General features: G+C 35.9%; 3 protein-coding genes across 10 annotated transcripts in view; 2 read left to right on the top strand and 1 right to left on the bottom strand.

Annotated features, from left to right (window-relative positions):
* Window positions 1-2,544, bottom strand: part of LOC306849562 (hippocampus abundant transcript 1 protein-like) — a 12,780-nt gene extending 10,236 nt beyond the window's left edge. Inside the window, exons 1-4 of the mRNA XM_079384695.1 lie at window positions 2,380-2,544; window positions 1,833-1,928; window positions 1,019-1,081; window positions 709-836 (exon numbers count right to left, since the gene is read on the bottom strand). Of these exons, the coding sequence (XP_079240821.1) occupies window positions 709-836; window positions 1,019-1,081; window positions 1,833-1,928; window positions 2,380-2,409 (317 nt within the window). The 5' untranslated portion in view covers window positions 2,410-2,544. The remainder of the gene's footprint in view (window positions 1-708; window positions 837-1,018; window positions 1,082-1,832; window positions 1,929-2,379) is intronic.
* A 3-nt stretch (window positions 2,545-2,547) lies between these two features.
* Window positions 2,548-6,889, top strand: LOC306849561 (spindlin-W-like). Of its 8 annotated transcripts, none has more exons than XM_079384687.1 (5): window positions 2,548-3,100; window positions 3,737-3,897; window positions 3,977-4,028; window positions 4,778-5,262; window positions 6,212-6,889. In XM_079384687.1, exons 2-5 carry the CDS (start codon window positions 3,843-3,845, stop codon window positions 6,403-6,405), a joined length of 786 nt encoding a protein of 261 aa, XP_079240813.1. In that variant the 5' UTR covers window positions 2,548-3,100; window positions 3,737-3,842; the 3' UTR covers window positions 6,406-6,889. The 8 variants fall into 8 exon arrangements, with proteins under 8 accessions (XP_079240813.1, XP_079240814.1, XP_079240819.1 ...); XM_079384688.1 differs by having other exon boundaries at window positions 2,552-3,100; window positions 3,806-3,897; window positions 6,212-6,833; XM_079384693.1 differs by having other exon boundaries at window positions 2,705-3,100; window positions 4,802-5,262; window positions 6,212-6,833.
* Window positions 6,890-14,237: 7,348 nt separating this feature from the next.
* LOC306849290 (phospholipid phosphatase 1-like) lies at window positions 14,238-23,048 on the top strand. The gene is made up of 6 exons (XM_079384221.1): window positions 14,238-14,617; window positions 16,013-16,164; window positions 17,119-17,390; window positions 17,548-17,605; window positions 20,966-21,142; window positions 21,214-23,048. Exons 1-6 carry the CDS (start codon window positions 14,506-14,508, stop codon window positions 21,331-21,333), a joined length of 891 nt encoding a protein of 296 aa, XP_079240347.1. The 5' UTR covers window positions 14,238-14,505; the 3' UTR covers window positions 21,334-23,048.
* Window positions 23,049-23,291: the final 243 nt, after the last annotated feature.

Below are 23,291 nucleotides of genomic sequence, written 5' to 3'. Positions count from 1 at the left end.
ACCTTGATGTAAAATAAAATAAAAAAATTACACAAAAATTTAAGTAAAGTAAAAATAAGGAAACACTTTGGCTATGGCTGGGCGATTTTTCAGATTTTATTGATTAATTCGAATTTAATGTTTTGCCACAATTTTATTTTTATAAATCGAGGAATTGCGAAAAAAACCAAACACTACAATTAGACACAAAAGAACGATCCAACCGCATGTCAGTGTTTTCACTGGAGGAAGTGTTATTATGGATTATGGACTCATATTTTAGCCCGGAAACAATGGTTTTCAGCTAATTTTATTATGGACTATAGACTCGTATTAAAACGCCTTAATGCTAGATTAGTTTCAGCTTTTGTCTTCTCCAGATGTTAACTGATGGACTGGAGTGGTGTGGATTATTGTGATGTTTTTATCAGCTGTTTGGACTCTCATTCTGACGGCACCCATTCACTGCAGAGCATCCATTGCTGACACACTGATGCAGAGACACATTTCTCCAAACCTGATGAAGAAACAAACTCATACTAATCTCTGATGGTCTGAGAGTGAGTGATTTTTTTGTGTGAACTGTTCCTTTAATGCATTTAACACAGAGGGGTTTGTCTCTCATGCAGAATGAGCTGCAGTGACTTTTAAACACGGCTGAAGAGCTTTAGTCACTTGAGAGTCATGTGATGGCACACACACACACACACACACACACACACACAGTACCATGGGCTGAGCCTCATTAGTGGGATGGGGGCGCAGGTGAAAAACACTGTGAGCAGCAGGAAGCTCTTTCTGCCCCAAACATCAGACAAGGCACCGATCAGAGGAGCGCTCATGAACGACAGAAACCCCTGCAAACACACAGCAGTTACCACACACAACACACTGCAACGCTGGCTTTTACACAGTAACAAAAACAGAACAGGGTTAATATTTGTCTTTCGCAGCATATAATGCTCAGCAGCTGTAATGCATTATAATTACAACTCATCAAATGCATGCAACTGCACAACAACAGATGCACTGGATTCACCTTGACGCCCTGAATGAGGCCGTTCATGAGGAACGTGTGCTGGGGAAATGTTTCATGCAGGACCTGGAATGAGGAAACATCAGAAGAGTCTCATATCACTTTCACTGTTTGCATTTGGCCATCAATGATCTCCTTCTGCATTTGCATCTGCAGTGCATTATGGGAAGGTACATCATCAAACCAGAAGACATTTTTCCTTTCTCTGTACAGAAAAGAAACTGAAAGAGACACTTATATGATAAAATCTAATCCAAATCAGGGTTGTTTTAAACTAAAACCATAAAATATATTTTTATTACCTGAAATAAAATAAATCTCAAGTAAAATAAAAAAATTAAACATTTTATATTAGCATTTCTCATTTTCATCTACTTTAACTTGATATACTAAAATAACTCAAACTGAAATAAGAAATAATTAATTTTACAGACATATTTAAAAAAAAAAAAAATTCTTATATAAAATAATACATATATAAAACTATAATAGCATCTCAATGATACTAAAATAACATGCTTAAAATACAGGTGATAAAATAAGGTTCTATAAAAAGGAAAAAAATTGCTATAACAAAATGTTTATATTTGTATACATGAATTTTAGCTAAGCACTGTCATTTATTATAGTGCAACTTGTAATTATATTATTATTATTTACAATGCATTATTTAAACATTAAGTTTTATGTATGGAGGGATATTTTAATATGATCCTTTTTCTCCTTTCGACAGACTGCAGATGAAGTGATCTAATTCGGTGCCTGTAAATTCATTTTAAAATCAGTCTGTGTTGAGATCGGTGTGTTTCATGCTCACCGTCAGCATCGGGGTGGTCAGGAGACCCCAGGCGAAAAACTCCATGAAGATGACCACCACTGCATGAGCCACCTTCGCCCGGCCAACACTGCGCTGCTGCAACACACAGCATACACACATTATATATACATATATATATATATATATATACAGCAGCAAAACACCACCAACACATTACTATACAGCTCACAACATACACACATTATATATATATATACATATATAGCAGCAAAATATAATGTACACAACATCATCTGGACAAATGACAGGTCATAATGAATGATGCAGCTGTGTTTCTGACTCACATCAACAGAATAAACAGAGAGGGGGGTTAATATTTAATATAAACGCATTATAGACGAAAGGTTAAAGGTTAAATACACAAACCCTAAAAATGACCAACTTTAATCTGCCATTATAGATCCATATGGACCATGTGACACACAACACACTCAAAAAGATCTTCAGATCGCCAAATAAAAACAAACACTCAGAAGATTATAATCAATAACAGTTTAATTCTGTGTGATGGGATGACGTCACTCACTCTGATGTGTTTGATCAGCATGTTCTCCATCCGTCTCTCACATTCTGCTCCAGATCTCAATCATCCTGATCAAATCAAGACGTTTTTTAATTGAATTCGAGCAGCTCTTCTCTTCCACTTTCTAACATGAACATTCCGAAACACCGACTTCCGGCTTCCGTCTGCGGTGGTCGACTTCAAAATAAAAGTCTTTTGTTGACAAATAAATCGTAGGTTTGAAAATAATATGATATATATAATATCAGCTGACTCACAAACACATTTATTTATTTATTTTAATTTTTTTAGAAACACAAATTCATTCATTCTGACTCGATTTCATGATGATTGACAGTTGTTTAGAACACAGCTGTTCATATTTCAGTTGCTCGCTATACTTTAGCATTTGGATACAAACGAATTGATCAAGATAATCGAACTATTTTAAACTCGATTCGAGCACATGAAATACAACCGATCTAAATAATTACCTTTCTGTATTTATTGAGAAAACGTCTAATTTCAAACGCATTAAATCGTGATTTCTGTTAAATACCACGTGTGCTTGTTTTTATTGAATGAGGCGCGCTCCCGCCAGTCTACTCGTGCCCGCGCTGCGCAGAGGAAACGCGAGGCTCACTTTTGCTGAATTAGTTTGATTATTACTTTACAGTAATTGTGCAGAATCAAAACCAAAACAGCGTGAAGCAGCGAGACACAAGTTTGCAATGAGCACCGGACAGTGAGTCTCTCGTGTGTGTGTGTGTGTGTGTGTGTGTGTGTGTGTGTGAGTGTGTTTACATTGTTTTGCTGTAGTTCACTTCATTTCCACTTTACTTATGTGATCCTGGAGCACAAAACCAGTCATAAGGGTCATTTAACACTGAATAAATAATCTTTCCATTGATGTATGGTTTGTTATGATAGGACAATATTTGTCTGAGATACAACTATTTGAAAATCTGGAATCTGAGGGAGCAAAAAAATCTAAATATTGAGAAAATCTCCTTTAAAGTTGTTCAAATTAAGTTCTTAGCAATGCATATTACTAATCAAAAATGAAGTTTTGATATATTTACGGTAGGAAATTTACTAAATATCTTCATGGAACATGATCTTAATATCCTAATGATTTTTGTCATAAAAGAGAAATGTATAATTTTGATCCATACAATGTATTGTTGTCTATTGCTACAAATATACCTGTGTTACTGATGACTGCTTTTGTGCTGCAGGGACACATATGTTATGGGTTTAAGATTTAATGTTGTAATTTTAAAGGACAATATAGCCTGGTTTTTACATGTTACCCCAAAGTACTCTAAAAATACCATGGTACAGTCATGATTTTGGGGCATTGTTGCTGTATTTTTGTTAGTGCATGCTCAAAAATGCTGTCTAGGTAGGGCGCTCAGCAGATGTTGTGATGCAGCCGGTGTTTGTTCAGTCAGGAGGATCATCAGAGGTTGATCTGATTGCAGCGGATGGAGTGTTCCTACAGAAGCCGCATGAACCAGCATCGCTCCAGAGACACTAGAGGTGAGACCCTCACCTGTACGATACCTAAACTAGACCTGAACTAAATTACCAAATAAACCAATCATTATGTTTTGATCAGTTTGTGGTGTATCAGGTGGCCGGTCCATAATGAAGAAAAAGAGCTCTCACAAGTGAGTACAACTGTTATTATAGTACTGTTTATTTTGTTTTTATAATGCTTTCAAATTTGAGCTGAATTTTAGTTTTAGTATTCCTCCTCAAATTTTTGGTAGTTTTATCTTATAACAGTTTTATGCATGTATTCATTCATTCATTCATTCATTTATTTATAGTTTTTATTTTAATTATTAACTTTGAAGGGCAACAGCTGGCTTACTGAAAATTGAAAGATTAGGTTAAGTTCTGGCTGTATGTATTAACTTATTACCTGACATAAAGGAAATGTAATAATTAAATAACTATTAAAACTAATATGCAGATTTAAATTTAATATTTAAATATTTATTTACATGTGGAATGCAACATGCTCACATCAGTACTGTGATGAATATATTCCTACTCACTGCCAGCTAGAAACAAAAGTGTTTTAGTAACTCTAGAGGATTTTTAAAGCTACAGTATTAATACTAAACACACTTGGGAACTAAATGTGACCCTGGAGCACAAAACCAGTCATAAGGGTCAATTCTTTTTTAAATTTCAATTTCAAATGAAGTTCTTAGCAATGCATATTACTAATCAAAAATTAAGTTTTGGTATATTTATGGTAGGAAATTTACAAAATATCTTCATGAAACATGATCTTAATATCCTAATGATTTTTGGCATAAAAGAGAAATGGATAATTTTGAGCCATACAATGTATTGTTGGCTATTATAATGAGCAAATGATTGTAATGCTCTGTTGTGTGTTTATCAGGCACAAACACATGCATCTCTGCAGGCCTGCTGCGTCTCTCAGTGAAAGCATTGTGGGCTGTCGAATACAACACAAATGGAAGGAAGATGTCTGCAGTCCGGTGTCTCGGTGGACGGGGACGGTGCTAGTCCAAGTGTCTGTCAACTTGTCTCTGTACCTCATCAAGTACGATGGAGTGGACTGCGTTTACGGCCTGGAGATCTTCAAAGATCAGAGGGTTCAGAATCTGGAGATTTTCCCCGGGGAAATCGCCTCGTTTCGGGTCAGTGACACTCGTCTGGCGGATCAGCTGCTGGGAAGGCCGGTGAGTCACCTGTTTGAGACGGATGATGGCTCCAAGGATGAGTGGAGGGGTTTGGTGCTCTCCAGGGCTCCCAGCATGCCTGCGTGGTTCTTCATAACGTATGAGAAAGATCCAATGCTGTACATGTACCAGCTGATGCAGGATTATAAAGACGGGGACCTTCGGATACTTCCGGATCCTGGTGAGTGAGTCTAAGAAAGAAACTAAAGCTTCTTTACTGGCATCGATGCTTCAGTGAAGAAACTTTAACATCCATGGTTCTTTATAGTGCAAAAAGGTTCTTCAGATTACTAAAATGTTCTTCACACTAAGAAAAAATGGTTCTTTTAAGAACGGATCACTGAAAGGTTCTTTGGGGAACCAACAAAGGTTCTTTACAGTGTGAACCGTGGAGTCTGACTCCTTATCACTTCACTGTAATGAATCAGTCAGAAAGATTCACAAACAGTGTCAAACATATAAAATGAATCATTCTAATAGTGTGAGCAGTGGAGCCTGACTCGTGAACAAATGATTCACTGTAATGAATCAGTCAATAAGACTCACAAAGAGTCTCACAATTTGAATCAGTCTAATGACTACAGTGTGAACAGTGGTGTCTGAATCATGAACAAATGACTCTCTAAATGATTCCCTTGTCATGAATCAATCAAAGACTCACAGACAGTCCCAAACTCACAATTTGAATCAGTCTAATGACTCTACACTCGTAAAAATAAAGGTTACACAAGTGTTTTTCGCAGTGATTCCATTAAATTTTTGGTTCCCTGAAGAACCTTTCAGTGAACAGTTCTTAAAAGAACCATTTTCTCAATATGAATAATATTTTAAAGAACCTTTTATGGTTCCATTGATGTTAAAGGTTTTTCATGTAACCAAATACGCAATAAAAAAAAAAGAGTGGAAGGGGAAGAAATGTTCCTTTAAATAAGTATTCACTAATTTGGGGAAATATAAATGATTCTTCAATCCAACCCAGATCAGGAACCTTTATTTTTAAGAGTCAGTATGGGGCAATTGTAACATTTTCCCCTTTTTAATCGACTGCTAAAAACATATTGAGCTCAAATCTTTGATTGTGCAGGACTCAGGTGTCAGAACGTTGATTAATAAAGGCTTTGCTCCATCAGATGATCCGGCGGAGCTCAGAGAGTCGGGTGAGGTGAGCGAGACGCTGGTTGGGAAGCAGGTGGAGTGTGAGAATAAGGACGGCACGCAGAGGATGGGCACCATCATCCAGCAGGTTCAGGCCAAACCCTCCGTTTACTTCATCAAGTTTGAAGATGACTATCACATCTACGTCTATGACATGGTTGGATCGTGAGCTTCCACTCAGACCTTTGTCGTCATCATGCATCGGCATTTTCACTGGAGCAAAATCTGTGTTTCCAGTCAGTTTGTCTTTTGTTATTAATAAAAATCTCTGATTCCGTTTGAGATTGTGATGTACCTGGTTTGTTTTCTCTCTTGTATGCCAAACTCTTGAGCTTCGGTCCTTAGCCACAAAGATATATTTTTATACTGTGAGTTCTTGTTCAGTTCAAGTGTCTTTTTGGTTGTTTGCTGTTCAAGAGTTTCATCTGTTTGCTTGTGTTGTAAAAAGTGCCTTTCTCTCTTCTGAGATCTTTCTGACTCATTGTATTAATTAAAATCATTTATCTTTAACATAGGAAGTGCTACTTCATAAAGATTCCCTCTGCATATGTGTGTTCCTCATTTCTATGTTTGTCTCCATTAAAGATGAACAAGTTTAAAAAAGTTTGACTGAACTAATTTATTTGCATTGAAATTGAATAAACAGTTTTCACTATATGGGAATATGTGTCCCTGGAGCACAAAAGCAGTCATCAGTAGCACAGGTATATTTGTAGAAATATACAATAATACATTGTATGGGTCAAAATTATACATTTCTCTTTTATGCCAAAAAGCATTAGGATATTAAGTAAAAATCATGTTCCATGAAGATATCTAGTAAATTACCTACTGTAAATATATCAAAACTTCATTTTTGATTAGTAATATGCATTGCTAAGAACTTCATTTGAACAACTTTAAAGGAGATTTTCTCAATATTTAGATTTTTTTGCACCCTCAGATTCCAGATTTTCAAATAGTTGTATCTCAGCCAAATATTGTCCGATCATAACAAACCATACATCAATGGAGAGATTATTTATTCAGCTTCAGATGATGTATACATCTCAATTTCAAAAAATTGACCCTTATGACTGATTTTGTGCTCCAGGGTCACATATGTTCATCTAATTGTCAGCCTGTTCTCGTAAAAAAATTGTGAATATGCCTATAAACAGCCTTTTAATTAACAGAGTAGGATAATCACGACTGATAGTAAGACATACAAACGTAAAAGAAAACCAACATTTACATGTTAATCGAACAAAATCAACCAACATTTACATCTGTTAATCGAGCAAAATCAACCAACATTTACATCTGTTGATCGAACAAAATCAACCGACATTTACATCTGTTGATCGAACAAAATCAACCAACATTTACATCTGTTGATCGAACAAAATCAACCGACATTTACATCTGTTAATCGAACAAAATCAACCAACATTTACATCTGTTGATCGAACAAAATCAACCGACATTTACATCTGTTAATCGAACAAAATCAACCAACATTTACATCTGTTGATCGAACAAAATCAACCAACATTTACATCTGTTGATCGAACAAAATCAACCAACATTTACATCTGTTGATCGAACAAAATCAACCAACATTTACATCTGTTGATCGAACAAAATCAACCAACATTTACATCTGTTAATCGAACAAAATCAACCAACATTTACATCTGTTGATCGAACAAAATCAACCAACATTTACATCTGTTAATCGAACAAAATCAACCGACATTTACATCTGTTAATCGAACAAAATCAACCAACATTTACATCTGTTGATCGAACAAAATCAACCGACATTTACATCTGTTGATCGAACAAAATCAACCGACATTTACATCTGTTGATCGAACAAAATCAACCGACATTTACATCTGTTAATCGAACAAAATCAACCAACATTTACATCTGTTGATCGAACAAAATCAACCGACATTTACATCTGTTGATCGAACAAAATCAACCGACATTTACATCTGTTGATCGAACACAATCAACCAACATTTACATCTGTTGATCGAACAAAATCAACCAACATTTACATCTGTTAATCGAACAAAATCAACCAACATTTACATCTGTTGATCGAACAAAATCAACCGACATTTACATCTGTTGATCGAACAAAATCAACCGACATTTACATCTGTTGATCGAACAAAATCAACCGACATTTACATCTGTTGATCGAACAAAATCAACCGACATTTACATCTGTTGATCGAACACAATCAACCAACATTTACATCTGTTGATCGAACAAAATCAACCAACATTTACATCTGTTAATCGAACAAAATCAACCAACATTTACATCTGTTGATCGAACAAAATCAACCAACATTTACATCTGTTGATCGAACAAAATCAACCGACATTTACATCTGTTGATCGAACAAAATCAACCGACATTTACATCTGTTGATCGAACAAAATCAACCAACATTTACATCTGTTGATCGAACAAAATCAACCGACATTTACATCTGTTGATCGAACAAAATCAACCAACATTTACATCTGTTAATCGAACAAAATCAACCGACATTTACATCTGTTAATCGAACAAAATCAACCGACATTTACATCTGTTAATCGAACAAAATCAACCAACATTTACATCTGTTGATCGAACAAAATCAACCGACATTTACATCTGTTGATCGAACAAAATCAACCGACATTTACATCTGTTGATCGAACAAAATCAACCGACATTTACATCTGTTAATCGAACAAAATCAACCAACATTTACATCTGTTGATCGAACAAAATCAACCAACATTTACATCTGTTAATCGAACAAAATCAACCAACATTTACATCTGTTGATCGAACAAAATCAACCGACATTTACATCTGTTGATCGAACAAAATCAACCAACATTTACATCTGTTGATCGAACAAAATCAACCGACATTTACATCTGTTGATCGAACAAAATCAACCGACATTTACATCTGTTGATCGAACAAAATCAACCGACATTTACATCTGTTGATCGAACAAAATCAACCGACATTTACATCTGTTGATCGAACAAAATCAACCGACATTTACATCTGTTGATCGAACAAAATCAACCGACATTTACATCTGTTGATCGAACAAAATCAACCAACATTTACATCTGTTGATCGAACAAAATCAACCAACATTTACATCTGTTGATCGAACAAAATCAACCGACATTTACATCTGTTGATCGAACAAAATCAACCAACATTTACATCTGTTGATCGAACAAAATCAACCGACATTTACATCTGTTGATCGAACAAAATCAACCGACATTTACATCTGTTGATCGAACAAAATCAGCCAACATTTACATCTGTTGATCGAACAAAATCAACCAACATTTACATCTGTTGATCGAACAAAATCAACCGACATTTACATCTGTTGATCGAACAAAATCAACCAACATTTACATCTGTTGATCGAACAAAATCAACCGACATTTACATCTGTTGATCGAACAAAATCAACCAACATTTACATCTGTTGATCGAACAAAATCAACCAACATTTACATCTGTTGATCGAACAAAATCAACCAACATTTACATCTGTTGATCGAACAAAATCAACCGACATTTACATCTGTTGATCGAACAAAATCAACCAACATTTACATCTGTTGATCGAACAAAATCAACCGACATTTACATCTGTTGATCGAACAAAATCAACCGACATTTACATCTGTTGATCGAACAAAATCAACCAACATTTACATGTTAATCGAACAAAATCAACCAACATTTACATCTGTTGATCGAACAAAATCAACCAACATTTACATCTGTTGATCGAACAAAATCAACCGACATTTACATCTGTTGATCGAACAAAATCAACCAACATTTATATCTGTTAATCGAACAAAATCAACCAACATTTACATGTTAATCGAACAAAATCAACCAACATTTACATGTTAATCGAACAAAATCAACCAACATTTACATGTTAATCGAACAAAATCAACCGACATTTACATCTGTTGATCGAACAAAATCAACCGACATTTACATCTGTTGATCGAACAAAATCAACCAACATTTACATCTGTTGATCGAACAAAATCAACCGACATTTACATCTGTTCATCGAACAAAATCAACCAACATTTACATCTGTTGATCGAACAAAATCAACCAACATTTACATGTTAATCGAACAAAATCAACCGACATTTACATCTGTTGATCGAACAAAATCAACCGACATTTACATGTTAATCGAACAAAATCAACCAACATTTACATCTGTTGATCGAACAAAATCAACCGACATTTACATCTGTTGATCGAACAAAATCAACCGACATTTACATCTGTTGATCGAACAAAATCAACCGACATTTACATCTGTTGATCGAACAAAATCAACCAACATTTACATCTGTTGATCGAACAAAATCAACCAACATTTACATCTGTTGATCGAACAAAATCAACCGACATTTACATCTGTTAATCGAACAAAATCAACAAAATCAACCGACATTTACATCTGTTGATCGAACAAAATCAACCGACATTTACATCTGTTAATCGAACAAAATCAACCAACATTTACATCTGTTGATCGAACAAAATCAACCGACATTTACATCTGTTGATCGAACAAAATCAACCAACATTTACATCTGTTGATCGAACAAAATCAACCAACATTTACATCTGTTGATCGAACAAAATCAACCAACATTTACATCTGTTGATCGAACAAAATCAACCAACATTTACATCTGTTGATCGAACAAAATCAACCAACATTTACATCTGTTAATCGAACAAAATCAGCCAACATTTACATCTGTTGATCGAACAAAATCAACCAACATTTACATCTGTTAATCGAACAAAATCAGCCAACATTTACATCTGTTGATCGAACAAAATCAACCGACATTTACATCTGTTGATCGAACAAAATCAACCAACATTTACATCTGTTAATCGAACAAAATCAGCCAACATTTACATCTGTTGATCGAACAAAATCAACCGACATTTACATCTGTTGATCGAACAAAATCAACCGACATTTACATCTGTTGATCGAACAAAATCAACCGACATTTACATGTTAATCGAACAAAATCAACCAACATTTACATCTGTTGATCGAACAAAATCAACCGACATTTACATCTGTTGATCGAACAAAATCAACCGACATTTACATCTGTTGATCGAACAAAATCAACCGACATTTACATCTGTTGATCGAACAAAATCAACCGACATTTACATCTGTTGATCGAACAAAATCAACCAACATTTACATCTGTTGATCGAACAAAATCAACCGACATTTACATCTGTTGATCGAACAAAATCAACCAACATTTACATCTGTTGATCGAACAAAATCAACCAACATTTACATCTGTTAATCGAACAAAATCAACCAACATTTACATGTTAATCGAACAAAATCAACCAACATATACATCTGTTAATCGAACAAAATCAACCAACATTTACATCTGTTGATCGAACAAAATCAACCAACATTTACATCTGTTAATCAAACAAAATCAACCGACATTTACATCTGTTGATCGAACAAAATCAACCGACATTTACATCTGTTGATCGAACAAAATCAACCGACATTTACATCTGTTGATCGAACAAAATCAACCGACATTTACATCTGTTGATCGAACAAAATCAACCGACATTTACATCTGTTGATCGAACAAAATCAACCGACATTTACATCTGTTGATCGAACAAAATCAACCGACATTTACATCTGTTGATCGAACAAAATCAACCGACATTTACATCTGTTGATCGAACAAAATCAACCAACATTTACATCTGTTGATCGAACAAAATCAACCGACATTTACATCTGTTGATCGAACAAAATCAACCAACATTTACATCTGTTAATCGAACAAAATCAACCAACATTTACATCTGTTGATCGAACAAAATCAACCGACATTTACATCTGTTGCTCGAACAAAATCAACCGACATTTACATCTGTTGATCGAACAAAATCAACCGACATTTACATCTGTTAATCGAACAAAATCAACCGACATTTACATCTGTTGATCGAACAAAATCAACCAACATATACATCTGTTGATCGAACAAAATCAACCGACATTTACATCTGTTGATCGAACAAAATCAACCAACATTTACATCTGTTGATCGAACAAAATCAACCGACATTTACATCTGTTGATCGAACAAAATCAACCGACATTTACATCTGTTAATCGAACAAAATCAACCGACATTTACATCTGTTGATCGAACAAAATCAACCGACATTTACATCTGTTGATCGAACAAAATCAACCAACATTTACATCTGTTGATCGAACAAAATCAACCAACATTTACATCTGTTAATCGAACAAAATCAACCGACATATACATGTTAATCGAACAAAATCAACCGACATTTACATCTGTTGATCGAACAAAATCAACCAACATTTACATCTGTTGATCGAACAAAATCAACCGACATTTACATCTGTTGATCGAACAAAATCAACCAACATTTACATCTGTTGATCGAACAAAATCAACCGACATATACATGTTAATCGAACAAAATCAACCAACATTTACATCTGTTGATCGAACAAAATCAACCGACATTTACATCTGTTGATCGAACAAAATCAACCGACATTTACATCTGTTGATCGAACAAAATCAACCGACATTTACATCTGTTGATCGAACAAAATCAACCGACATTTACATCTGTTGATCGAACAAAATCAACCAACATTTACATCTGTTAATCGAACAAAATCAAACGACATTTACATCTGTTGATCGAACAAAATCAACCAACATTTACATCTGTTAATCGAACAAAATCAACCGACATTTACATCTGTTGATCGAACAAAATCAACCAACATTTACATCTGTTGATCGAACAAAATCAACCAACATTTACATCTGTTGATCGAACAAAATCAACCGACATTTACATCTGTTGATCGAACAAAATCAACCGACATTTACATCTGTTGATCGAACAAAATCAACCAACATTTACATCTGTTGATCGAACAAAATCAACCGACATTTACATCTGTTGATCGAACAAAATCAACCGACATTTACATCTGTTAATCGAACAAAATCAACCGACATTTACATCTGTTGATCGAACAAAATCAACCGACATTTACATCTGTTGATCGAACAAAATCAACCGACATTTACATCTGTTGATCGAACAAAATCAACCGACATTTACATCTGTTGATCGAACAAAATCAACCGACATTTACATCTGTTGATCGAACAAAATCAACCGACATTTACATCTGTTGATCGAACAAAATCAACCAACATTTACATCTGTTAATCGAACAAAATCAACCAACATTTACATCTGTTAATCGAACAAAATCAACCAACATTTACATCTGTTGATCGAACAAAATCAACCGACATTTACATCTGTTGATCGAACAAAATCAACCAACATTTACATCTGTTGATCGAACAAAATCAACCAACATTTACATCTGTTAATCGAACAAAATCAACCGACATTTACATCTGTTGATCGAACAAAATCAACTGACATTTACATCTGTTGATCGAACAAAATCAACCAACATTTACATCTGTTGATCGAACAAAATCAACCGACATTTACATCTGTTTTTGTCGAAATCAAAATTTTGTTGTTTGATTGACAAAATCAAACGACATTTAAATAATTTAATTGAATAAAATCAACAAACATACAAATCTGTTAATCGAACAAAATCAACCAACACTGTTTTCCTGTAATGTGAAGCTGCTTTGAAACATCTGTATTGTATAAATGGCTTTATAAATAAAATGGACTTGACTTGGCTTGTTTATTTTATATTTTAAACAGTGTTTGGAATGTTATGAAAGCTGAATGAGAATGCAGAAGCCCTGCTCTGTTTTAGGCATCAGTGAACGTGACTCTGCTGAGGAAGAGGAAGCGGTGGGCGGAGCCTGTAGATGATTGACAGGCGGAGGGATTGACCTCACCATCATGCGATATGAAGTAACCGGAGATATAACGGCGACATACATCAGACCATCGCCATTAAACGCATATGATTCACGCTTGTGCTTAACGAAAAACGCGGATAAGTGATTGGAAAAGCAGCCGAGAGTTTGTTGCTCGATGATCAGATTATCTCCCGTTTAACTAGTGCGTTCGTGTTAACAAGTTAAAGAGCTGATTTGTTTTATCTGATGTAAATAAATGCTCAGCTCCAAGTTCTCCAAGGGCTCCAGAAGTGTGTTTGCGGAACTGAGTATGTTCGAGACTAAAGGACTCTTCAGTGTTTGTGTGGACGTCAGCTGTGTGCTGCTCGGTAAATAACTCTCTTCCAGATATCTGGCCTCTCTCTCAGCAGCGGGTGCTCTTCCTGAAGTACATCTGCGTTATTATTGTAACCGCTTGAGATTCTTCTGAATATAAATGTATCAACATTGTTTCAGTTCATATTCATTTCAGAAACACATGCATGAATGTATATTAGCACGCTTACTCGTTATAGGTTATTCATACGTCATTGCACATTTACCGCAATACACACTTTTATTATTGCTCAGAAAAGCATAAGTTGTCTCGAGATACAGTTCTTTAGTTTATTTTATGAGGCGAGATAAAAGTACAGCTGTAAGTGTTCACAGATAAGTTGTGTTTACATTGTATTCATATTATAGAAATGGCCCAGATAACAAAATAACGTTTTGTCAAAGTTGTTTTTAAACGTTTTTTTTTAATAATAATAATAATAAAAAAAAAAAGGTTATTGAAACGTTAGAGAAAACATTAAGGGATCATTTTGTGTTGTCATTTTACAAGCATTGTTTGAACATGCAAGTAGTAAGTAATGTTAAAAACAAAAGAAAAACTAAGTAAAACGTGCCATGAATGATGTAATAGCTAACATTTTCTGCAGGTATTAAAAAGGACTTAAAATTCACTTAATGAAGGCCTTAAAGGGTCTTAAATCAGACCTGAATGTCTTGAATTCAGAAAGTCATGGAATTAAATGTTGAATACTGTGCCCACTTTTCTGAGGCCATTGGCAGATATTTGTTCTCGTTTTAATCAAACTCAACTCATTTTCATCAGTTTGTCAGAAAACATCTTATCATGTCAAGTAAATGCTTCTTGATTTAAGCATCTGCACTGGAAAATGACAAAAGTGGATATTGTGTTTCCTTCCATTTTCTTTTCTTGGTCTTACATTTACATTCATAACCCCTGGTTATTATTACTATTAATGTTACTGGAAATTAATTTTGAGAGAACCTTGTCAAAACGTTCCCTGACGGCTGGGATATTTCTTCACACAGTCGTAGATGTTTAAAGCACTTACTGTAGGCTGCTAAAACCTACTATATGCACCATATTCCAGATGCTCAAGCCACTATTAGCTCTATATTATGTGCATTATTAGATCATGCATAGAAATGTTTAGAATGTCTGTGGACGAGGAAATTGTTCAGTCTGTGATTCCGAATTAATTTAATGGCCTGATGTGATGTTATAGAATAATAAGACTAGTCTGGTGACACAGAATAATGCTATTGTTGAACAACTGATTTAAATAGTGTGCAGTGATTTGATTATTTGCCATTATAGTGTCTCTTCAGCAGAATCTGCACTGAAACATTGCTCTTCTCCAACAACATGCTACGAGATGATGCATTGCTTTTATTTTGAGAGCTTCATTTGTGCTTTCTGTCTGTTGCAGCTGGACTTCCATTTGCGATATTGAATATTCAGCACAAGCCATTCAAAAGAGGCTTTTTTTGCAGCGATGACTCCATTAGGTACTCCTTTAAAGAAGATACCATATCCTACCAGTTACTGATGGGGATAATAATTCCATTCGCACTGTTGATAGTAAGTGTTCGGTTGCTTTCTTAACCAGCGCCTGTATTCACAAAACATCTTCAGGATAAACGTAGATCATAACTCACCGATTCAGGAGAAAATCTTAAAAATAATGGGCGTATCAGTTCTACATTATTGCTCTAAGAGTATTTCACAAAGTGTTTAGCACTAAAACTAGCTCCTAAATCTGTGAAAGGTCAGGAGCAGTGAAGAGGAGTCCGAAGTCACAAACCATCCTAAAATAGCTGTTTCTGGAAATCTGCCTCGGAACGTAAACATTTTAGAAATATTTGACGATAATGAGCTTTTAAAAAGAGATCTCCTTTGGTTTTGGAGGTTATCTCAACTCTAAATGTTCCTTTGATTAGATCCTTGTTTTCATTAATCAGCTGGACAAGAAGTAACAGATGTTCTTGAGTCCAGTTTGCTTTTCTGTTACGTTTGCATGTCTTACTATCAGCCGTGATTATTCTACTCTGTTAATTAAAAGGCTGTTTATATGCATATTCACTAATTGTTTATGAGAAGCATACAGGCTGACAATTAGCTGAACATATACTTGTTTAATTAATGACAGCATGCATTTTAAAATCTTTACTTGAATGTGCAATTAACAATTTTATTTTTAAACCTTTATTTGAATATGGCAACATAATATCGCACTCTACAATATTTCTATGAATAAATCTCAGCCAATCACTGTATGCATAGTTAATAAGCTTGATGACATAGTAACGAGGTAAACCCCGCCCCCTTACTCTGAGCTTAAGACTTCTCTCTGTTCCTCAGTACAAGTTTGTCTCAGCAGCTTTGTGAATAGCTTTTTAGCTAAGAGTTTTCTCTTTAAAACGATTTAGGCAAACTCTTAGTGGTAAGATAAGCTGTTTTGTGAATACAGGCCCTGAACTTCACTTGCCATTAGTTGATCAAAACTTCATGCATTTTGTTTTCTCTTCACCACAGATAATCTTCGGTGAGTGTTTTTCCCTATATCTGCGGTCCAGAGCTTCTTTCAGTTATGAGTATATAGCGCGTGTGTATAAGGCGGTGGGATCATTGGTGTTTGGAGCGGCGTTGAGCCAGTCTCTGACCGACATCGCCAAATACACCATCGGCCGACTGCGGCCGCACTTTCTGACTGTGTGTAAACCGCACTGGAGTCTCATTGACTGTAAATCCGGTTATATTGAGAACTTCACGTGCACAGGAGATCCAGTCATCATCAATGAAGGCCGGTGAGTGAGCTGGAGTCATGCACTAACATTCACAAAGTCAAATTCATTTTTACACTTTTGCATTGAATCTGCAAGCGCATTGTTTGATTTAGAAAAGAACGCATTGTTCTGGTTGCATCTGATTTACTAATTATGATGTACAATCTTCTACCGACAGGCTTTCCTTTTATTCTGGTCACTCATCATTCTCCATGTACTGTATGCTGTTCCTCGCTGTAAGTGTGTTTTTATGACAGTATTTCATCTGTTTCATCAAATCTAAGGCGAGATGCTATAGGCAAAACCACTGTTTTTTTATGCACGTTTTTGTTTTTTATCCACTTTTTATCCGTTTTTTTATGTCACAAACTCCAGGGAAGATGATAAAAGTAAAACAAGGTTCATTAAATAACTCAAAATAGACAGCCAATATGCGAGACAGCATGCTATACACGAACAATACCAATCAACTAAAGGATGGAAACAGAGAAACATAAATACTGGGCAAAACTAATGAAACAAACTAAAATCCCATGATAATGAAACGAACTAAACAGAACTGTGACCGCTGTCTTCTTTCAGACTAGTGGAAAGCAATCATCCAAAACACGCATTTAAGTCTTTCTTTTATTGCACTTCATCTATTTGCATCTGTAGATTTCAATTCCAATCCATATCTTTAAAGAGTTTTATCGTTTACACACACAAAACAGATGAAGGTTCATACTTCATTCACACTGATTTATACATTTTCCTCCTAAAAACATGGTGAGAATGTGTTTGAGTTCAGTCTGTTGACAGTGTTTTCTGAGTCATGGAGTGATAAAACAGAAATCCAAAATCCCCTCTGGAAAAACCTTCACTGCAAAAAAAAATCAAAACTTGAGAACTTAAAAGTTTAAGGCTACCAGCTTCAGCAGAATTTAGAGTTTTTTCAACTTGTATTCAGTTTATACAACAAAAAGTTGAGAAAACTCAAAAATCTGCTGAAGCTGGCTGCCTTAATCTTTTAAGTTTGCTTAACTTTTGATTTTTTACTCTGATATGACAACAAAATCAAACCAGAATATGAATCTGACTTTATCCAATCAGGACAAACTCAAGAACTTAAGAACTTCTTTTACGAGATAGACCCAGAAAAACATTTACAATTTCTTTCAAAAGTAAATTTAAAGAATCTTTTATAGAATTTTATGTACAAAAGTTTGCTTTATTTAATTTTTGTATTGTACACTACTGTATTGTTTTAATCTTTGTTTGCAATGAAATGTTGAGATGAAGGTTGGCAGAGCTGTGGGAGGCAGAGCTGTGCCCCCCTCCAGCTCTGCCTCCCTCCCAGACGAGCTCAACCACTTTTATGCTCGTTTTGATCAAAATAATAAGGAGATCTCACTCAAAGCTGAGCATCAACCCAGTGAACTGCCTCTCACTCTCTCCACATCAGATGTTTACTCCACTCTGCGTAAGGTGAATGCACGGAAGGCAGCTGGCCCTGACGGAATACCTGGTCGTGTGCTTAAAGCCTGTGCGGAGCAGCTAGCTGAGGTCTTCACGGACATTTTCAATCTGTCCCTGGCCCAAACATCTGTCCCCACTATCTTCAAAACCTCCACCATCGTACCAGTACCGAAACACTCCACTGCCTCGGTCCCTAACGACTTCCGTCCTGTTGCACTCACCCCCATCATTGCCAAGAGTTTTGAGAAACTGGTTGCATCCCACTTAAAATCCTGTCTCCCTGCTACACTAGACCCATTCCAATTTGCCTATCGCCACAATAGGTCAACAGAGGACGCCATCTCAACAGCACTCCACTCTGCCCTCACCCACCTGGACAGTCAAAACACACATGTGAGAATGCTGTTCATAGATTTCAGTTCTGCATTTAATACTGTAATCCCCTCCAAGCTGATCTCCAAGCTCAGCGAGCTTGGAATCAGCACACCCATCTGCAATTGGATTATAGATTTTCTGACTAACAGACCTCAGTCCGTTAAGTTAGATAACCTCTCCTCCTCCATCATCACCCTGAACACCGGCGTGCCACAGGGCTGCGTACTGAGCCCTCTCCTGTACTCCCTCTTCACCCATGACTGTGTTCCTGTTTATGGCTCCAACACCATCATCAAATTTGCAGATGACACCACGGTGGTAGGTCTGATCAAGGATGACGATGAATCAGCCTACAGGGATGAGGTGCAGCACCTGGCTGTGTGGTGTGCCACCAACAATCTAGAACTAAACACCCAGAAGACAAAGGAGATCATTGTGGACTTCAGGCGGACTAGGAGTCATGCACACACACCCATCTACATCAACGGAGCTGTAGTGGAGCGTGTGTCGAGTTTCAAGTTCCTTGGCATCCACATCTCTGATGACCTCACCTGGTCCCATAACACCTCCACTCTGGTCAAAAAGGCACAGCAGCGCCTTTACTTCTTAAGGAGCCTTAAGAAAGTTCACCTGAATCCCAGGATCCTTGTGGAATTCTACCGCTGTACCATTGAGAGCATACTCACGAACTGCATCTCAGTATGGTATAGCAATTGCTCCGCATCTGACCGCAAAGCACTCCAGCGGGTGGTGAAAACTGCTCAACGGATCACCGGCACCCAGTTAACTTCCATTGAGAACATTTATTATAAGCGCTGTCTGGGCAGGGCAAGAAACATCATCAAGGATGCCTCTCACCCTAACCATGGACTTTTCACCCTCCTTCCATCCGGCAGGCGTTACAGGTGCCTACGCTCTCGCACTAGTAGGCTCAGGAAGAGCTTCTTCCCCGAGGCTGTGACACTTCTGAACGCTACACCACTAATCTAACCTGCACCTGCTTATTATTACTGCACTGGTCACAGTACTCTACACACATGCATTTGCACTATTCATATTTTGCACAGACTGCACATTGTTAAAGTTATTACAATATAAACTGTCTAAAGTTGTTACTGTACAAAGCACAGTAAACTATTTCTATAAAATATTGCACTACTGTTATTTTGCATAGAATACATTGTTCTATCAATACTTGCACACACTCATCCAGCTGTATTTATTTATTTATTACCACTGTTCTCATGTCTCTGCTGTTCATAATGTGTATATATAATCCCACATTGCTCTGTTCATAATGTACATACAATCCCTACGTTGCATTCCTATTTATATTCTGTATATACTCTGCTCAATACTGTATATAGCAATTACACTGTATATTCTGTAAATCATATCTTCATTTACTCTGCACTTATATGTATATAAAACACTATATTCTTGCACTTCTGGTTAGATGCTAACTGCATTTCATTAGCTCTGTACTTGTACTCTGCATAAATGACAATAAAGTTGAATCTAATCTAATCTAAAATGATGTGGCAATAAACTTAAATCAAGTCAAGTCTGACATTATCCAATCTTCAGATGCATGTGCTGGAAATGCATTCAACATTTATGCATATTTAATTAGATAATGCCTCATTTGAATATTAATCAACTGGAGCAGTATAGTAATATCTATTAGTTTACATTTCTACCCTATTCACCTCAAGTGTTTTGCCTTAATAAATATATTTATAAATGTATATTTCTCTTTACAGCTGTATCTCCAGTCTAGACTGAGAGCAAGTTGGGCTCGACTGGTTCGGCCGACTCTGCAGTTCTCTTTCATCGCGGCGTCTCTTTATGTGGGTCTGTCACGTGTCTCTGATTATAAACACCACTGGAGTGATGTTCTCACTGGACTCTTGCAGGGAGCCGCCGTGGCACTGTTTACTGTAAGTGAGGCCGTACGCTTATTAATAAATACATAACCTGCTGTAACCAACACACTTCTCTCTCAACGCAGGTGTTCTTTATATCGGATCTGTTCAGCGCCAAACGCACTTCAGATAAAGGTGAGGAAATCTCGCACACGAGTCTTCAGGAGACGTCAGATCCACCGAGCCATTACAGCAGCACAGAGTGAGACAGAACACACTGGATATGGAAAGAGTCGCAGTGGATTTTCCATCCTTACAGTAACATGCAATCCTTTCCACAACTGATTCACTTCATTTTTATAATGTTACTGGGGACAAAAAGGTTATTTTTCATAATGCACAGCAGTAGAGAAGAATAAAATGTCATCATGATAAATATCAGGCAGTGCAACAATATTCGTGCTGCATATGTGACCCTGCAGCACAAAAACAGTCATCAGTAGCACAGATATATTTGTAGCAATAACGAAAAATACATTGTAGCTATGGGTCAAAATGATCAATTTTTCTTTCATGCCAAAAATCATTAGGATATTAAGTAAAGATCATGTTCCATGAAGATATTTGGTAAATTTCCTACCGTAAATATATCAAAACTTCATTTTTGATTAGTAATATGCATTGCTAAGAACTTCATTTGAACAGTTTTAAAGGAGATTTTCTCAATATTTAGATTTTGTTGCTCCCTCAGATTCCAGATTTTCAAATATTATCCTATCATAACAAACCATACATCAATAGAAAGATTATTTATTCAGCTTTCAGATGATGTATAAATCTCAACTTTGACCCTTATGACTGGTTTTGTGGTCCAGGTCACATATTTCTCTCCGCAGTCATTGCACTGAACGTGGCAGTGTAAAAATTGGTTTCTCTTTCCTTACAGACCTCATGGGGTTATTTATACAACTAAAGGTTAAAGTTTATGCAGTGTCAGTGAATCATGAATATCATTGGGAATGGTGCAGTTCAAGAACATAAAAGAAAAACATTCCCATCGTGCCACTAAATGTTGAAGTTTTGCTGCAGTGCACTCCAAGCGTTTTAGGTCCTACTGGCTTTCAGGAATCCAGATTGCTGTTTTCTCACTTGATTTTGAAATGATACGGCTCTTTTAACACCCTTAAAAAAGATCAAAATAAAGCTGCTTTGCTGAAAATGATGGTTTCATGAAGAACCTTTAACATGCATGGGATCTTTTCCATTGCATTATAGTGGAAAAAGTTGTTTTAGATTATTAAAATATTCTTCATATTAAGAAAAGATGGTTCACTGAAAGGTTCTTTGGTGACCAAAAATGGTTCTTCTATGGCATCGCTGTGATCTTTTCTTTTTTTTTTTTCAACATTTCTATGATAATATTAATAACCAACATATGAAAGTATAAATGTCTTATTTCAGCGAGGTTGTTTTTAAATGTGAAAGGAAGACTGTTACAACCAGTGGATTGTACACTTGACTCCAAGACATTATTTCTATGATTTACAGTTGTTTAAAGGATTTTTTTTGTCATAAGAAAAAGGAAAGTAGGTATGGGCCAAATATGATCAATCACAGTGTCTCATTGCATTGAATTCAATTAACCTTTTTTGTATATTTTATTATTTTATTTTATATTGTATATTTTATATACAAATGGTTTTTTAATGCAAAATGAATTAAATTAATTTTGTGAATGTTGTTATTTTTAATGCAAATGGTAAGACAACAAGCTGTAAATATACAAGCACTTGAATAAGTTTTTGCCTTTAATAGTGTTATATATGTAACTTTGTATGCATCATGTACAAAAATATTTTCTTTTTGCTGCTTTATTTTTAATTCATTGGCAGCTGTGCTTGTGTGAACCAATGGTACTGTAAAACATTTTTATTTTGTTTAGTTTTTATTTTTTTTATTTTAATTAAAGCTCTGCCAGACCAACTGTGGTTTAGTTATTGATTTTCAACTAATCATCATAATCATTTTGTCCTCAGTGGCGCCTCTAGCGGTCAGATTAATCTGCTGGTTTCGAGCTTTGGTTAGTTTGATTCACTCGGTTCGCTCAGACGGATCGTTCGAATCGAACTTGTTAAGGACGCGATTCGCGATCCTTCCTCACAGGTACATGCTTCGCGATTCGGTTCGTTCGAATCGCTAAGAAGAGCCGATTCAACCGAGCGAT

The sequence above is a fragment of the Barbus barbus genome (genome assembly GCF_936440315.1).
Source record: "Barbus barbus genome assembly, chromosome: 29".
Lineage (NCBI taxonomy): Eukaryota > Metazoa > Chordata > Actinopteri > Cypriniformes > Cyprinidae > Barbus > Barbus barbus.
Note: the sequence above shows the minus strand (reverse complement) of the source record. Positions and strands in the feature narration are given on the sequence as shown.

Excerpts from the sequence above, each read along its gene's own strand:
- LOC306849561 (XM_079384687.1), top strand. The coding sequence starts at position 3,843 with ATGGAGTGTTCCTACAGAAGCCGCATGAACCAGCATCGCTCCAGAGAC. Across the intron at positions 3,898-3,976 it reads TCGCTCCAGAGACACTAGAG|TTTGTGGTGTATCAGGTGGC; the intron begins GTGAGACCCTCA and ends TGTTTTGATCAG. Across the intron at positions 4,029-4,777 it reads AAGAAAAAGAGCTCTCACAA|GCACAAACACATGCATCTCT; the intron begins GTGAGTACAACT and ends TGTGTTTATCAG.
- LOC306849290 (XM_079384221.1), top strand. The coding sequence starts at position 14,506 with ATGCTCAGCTCCAAGTTCTCCAAGGGCTCCAGAAGTGTGTTTGCGGAA. Across the intron at positions 14,618-16,012 it reads CGTCAGCTGTGTGCTGCTCG|CTGGACTTCCATTTGCGATA; the intron begins GTAAATAACTCT and ends TGTCTGTTGCAG. Across the intron at positions 16,165-17,118 it reads TTCCATTCGCACTGTTGATA|ATAATCTTCGGTGAGTGTTT; the intron begins GTAAGTGTTCGG and ends TCTTCACCACAG.